A 3,128-nucleotide genomic window follows, 5' to 3' on the forward strand; every position below is an offset into this window, starting at 1 on the left:
TTCTCGGTCTTCTTGGGCAGCAGAACAGCCTGGATGTTGGGCAGCACGCCGCCCTGAGCGATGGTCACTCCGCCCAGCAGCTTGTTGAGCTCCTCGTCGTTGCGGACAGCCAGCTGCAGGTGACGGGGGATGATACGGGTCTTCTTGTTGTCGCGGGCAGCGTTTCCAGCCAACTCCAGGATCTCAGCGGTCAGGTACTCCAACACAGCCGCCAGGTAGACGGGGGCGCCGGCACCGACACGCTGAGCATAGTTTCCTTTGCGCAGCAGCCTGTGAACACGGCCGACTGGGAACTGGAGCCCAGCACGGGAGCTGTGAACACGGCCGACTGGGAACTGGAGCCCAGCACGGGAGGAACGGGACTTCGCCTTGGCTCTGGCTTTGCCACCAGTTTTTCCGCGGCCAGACATCTTTATTACTTTCTAAAGTCGGGACAAAGAGAAGTGCTCCCTCAGCAGCAGAAACCCTCCTCTATATACCCACAGAGCGCGGGACGGTTCCTGCCAGACCAACCAGAAAAGAGAATTTTGGCGGACATTTCCAAAGGATTGTCCGCCAATGAGCAGCGGAGTCTCGGCTATGCGGTGCTGAGCTCCGGACGAACTCCTCACCAATCAGGAGCCGGAGGTCTGAAGCAGCGTCACCATCTCACAGCCGGTCCCACAGTTTAGGAGCAGCGGGTCGCAATTACTAAGCAGACAGCTCGTAAATCGTTGGTTACGTACTGTAACCCCAGATTGTATGAGTATAGGCGCAGCCCTCTAAGAGCTGTCGCTATTGGGTTTATCCCCACGCGCATGCGCAGTCGTGAAGATTTTCTTTCGCGCCACTGTGCCCTGCACAGTTGCCTCTCTCAGGTCCGCATACAGGTTATAAATACCTGCGTGACCAGAGATCTGCTCCCTAATAAGCCATCTTTTTCTTCAGCTGACGTTGGTGGGGCAGTGGGGCCTGGGTCTTAGAGAGCTGCGCCTATACTCATACAATCTGGGGTTACAGTATGTAACCAACGTTCTATTTCGTATAGGCTTCGCCCTCTAAGAGCTGTCGCTATTGGGTTAAGGGCGAAGCTGATGTGGTCAATGCCCCACTGTGCCACCACAGTCCACAAGCACTTAAACACATACCAGTTCACAACCCATTAACCCGTAAGTAGAACCGAATAAAAGGACACGGAGAAGCCCATGATGCTGCCGCACAAATATCTGCCACTGCCATCCCTCTGAGGAGAGCTGTGGAGGAGGACAAAGCCCTCGTAGAGTGCGCTCGAATATCTGGCGGGGGATCCACTCCCGCTGCTCTCTGTAATGTACAAACAGCTGCTGTGTCTGTCTGAGGCTCGCTGTGCGCGTCACGTAATGAGACAGAGCGCGCACTGGGCAGAGTCGGTGTGATGTTTCTTCTCTCTCACTCCTGTGGGGAGGAAGAAACCTTCCAATGAAATAACTCTCGATCTAAAAGAGCTGGTTATGATTTTAGGCATGAATGAGGGATTCGGTCAGTAGCTGCGCTCCCGTCATCTCTGATAACGAGACAAGACGGGAAGACAGAGAGCGCACATAAATCACTCACTTTCTTAGCCGAAGTCAGGGCTAAGAGAAGCGCTGTCTTCAATGACAGTAGTCTGAGAGAGATTTGTGACAGAGGCTCGAAGGGAGGTTCTCCCAAAGCGCGTAGCACCAGAGGTAAATCCCACTGTGGTGCCAAAGGGCGCGTGACAGGTCTCTGTCATCTGACTCCCTTCAAAAAGCGCTTAACCAGCGGGTGCGCAAAAACGGATCTCTCTCCATAGCCTTCATGACAGGATGAAATGGCGGCAGCATATGTTTTAACTGTAGATAGAGCCAAATTTCTATCTACTAGCAACTGAAGAAAAGTTAACACCTGTGGCAGAGGGCACGATGTGGGATCAAAACCCCTCTCCACACACCAGTGTTGAAAAGCGGACCATTTCACTGCATAACAGGTCGTAGTAGAAGGGGCCCTTGCCTCCTGGATAGTGCGTACCACTGCAGGGGGTAAACCTAGTCTCTCCAGGCGCTCCCGTTCAGGGGCCAGGCCCATAACCACTGACCTATCACCGGGAACTGCAGGATTGCGCCGTCCAGCTGCGAGAGCGCGTCTCTGCGCCACGGGAGTCGCCATGGCTTCCCTGATAGCAGCTGTATCATGGTCGGAAACCATGATGCGCTTGTGCGTTCCGGGGCCACCAGAATGGCTGTTAAGCTCTCCTCCTGAATGCGCGCTAAAAGGCGAGGTATCAGGGAGACCGAGGGGAAAGCGTAAAGTAGAGCTTTGGGCCACGGTTGGTGAGAGAAGGCATCCACTCCCAGCGGAGGGTCGTCTCGTGCGCTCATGGAGAACCATAGCGCGCACTGTGTGTCTTCTCGTGAGGCAAACAGATCCACCTCTGCTCTCCCGAACCTGTTCCACAGCATCTGAGTGAGTGTGGGATTCAACTTCCACTCGTTTTGGGAAGGACCTCCACGTGACATCAGATCCGCGACTCGGTTCTGTTTGCCTGGGATGTAAACTGCTCTGACGGAGCGCAGGTTCGTGTGACACCACAGCAGGAGGCGTCTGGCTATTTCCAGCAGCTGAGCTGAGCAAACGCCGCCCTGGCGATTTATATACGCCGCTGTTGTCATGTTGTCTGTTCTCACCACTACATGTTTGTCTTTCAACAGTGGAGCAAAGTGTTTCAGCACTTTCAGCACTGGACAGCTCCAGGCAGTTTATGTGGAGGGATGGTGGCTCTGGCCATTTCCCTCCTACCACATGAGACAGACACATTCCTCCCCACACAAAGAGAGATGCGTCCGTGAACACTGAGATGTGTGACGTAGCTCTCCCGAGGGGAACCCCTGCTGACAGAACGCGAGGGGTCTTCCAGTATGACAGGTCCGACTGCAGGGAGGGAGGGACAGTTATCATGCGTCTTTTGTGACGTATCGGATCGAGGCGGAGACAGCTGAACCACCTCTGAATTTTTCTCATGTGAAGAAGACCCAGAGGAACCACCACATGACTGGCTGACATCATGCCCAGCAGGCGCATCACAGACAGAGCCGTTACCACCTTGCGAGGTGCGATGCGTGACAGGAGAGAGCTGAGTGTTTTTAACCTGG

At 54.5% G+C, this 3,128-nt stretch overlaps 3 protein-coding genes across 3 annotated transcripts in view; 2 read left to right on the plus strand and 1 right to left on the minus strand.

Moving 5' to 3' along the window:
* Positions 1-689, minus strand: part of LOC126408033 (histone H2A-like) — a 1,630-nt gene extending 941 nt beyond the window's left edge. Inside the window, exon 1 of the mRNA XM_050073388.1 lies at positions 3-689. Coding sequence (XP_049929345.1) covers positions 3-410 — 408 coding nt within the window. The 5' untranslated portion in view covers positions 411-689. The remainder of the gene's footprint in view (positions 1-2) is intronic.
* Positions 1-3,128, plus strand: part of LOC126408233 (histone H1-like) — a 73,383-nt gene that overhangs the window by 63,428 nt on the left and 6,827 nt on the right. The window lies entirely within an intron of this gene.
* LOC126408263 (histone H4) overlaps positions 1-3,128 on the plus strand; it is an 82,266-nt gene that overhangs the window by 41,181 nt on the left and 37,957 nt on the right. The window lies entirely within an intron of this gene.

The sequence above is a fragment of the Epinephelus moara genome, chromosome 20, assembly GCF_006386435.1.
Source record: "Epinephelus moara isolate mb chromosome 20, YSFRI_EMoa_1.0, whole genome shotgun sequence".
Lineage (NCBI taxonomy): Eukaryota > Metazoa > Chordata > Actinopteri > Perciformes > Serranidae > Epinephelus > Epinephelus moara.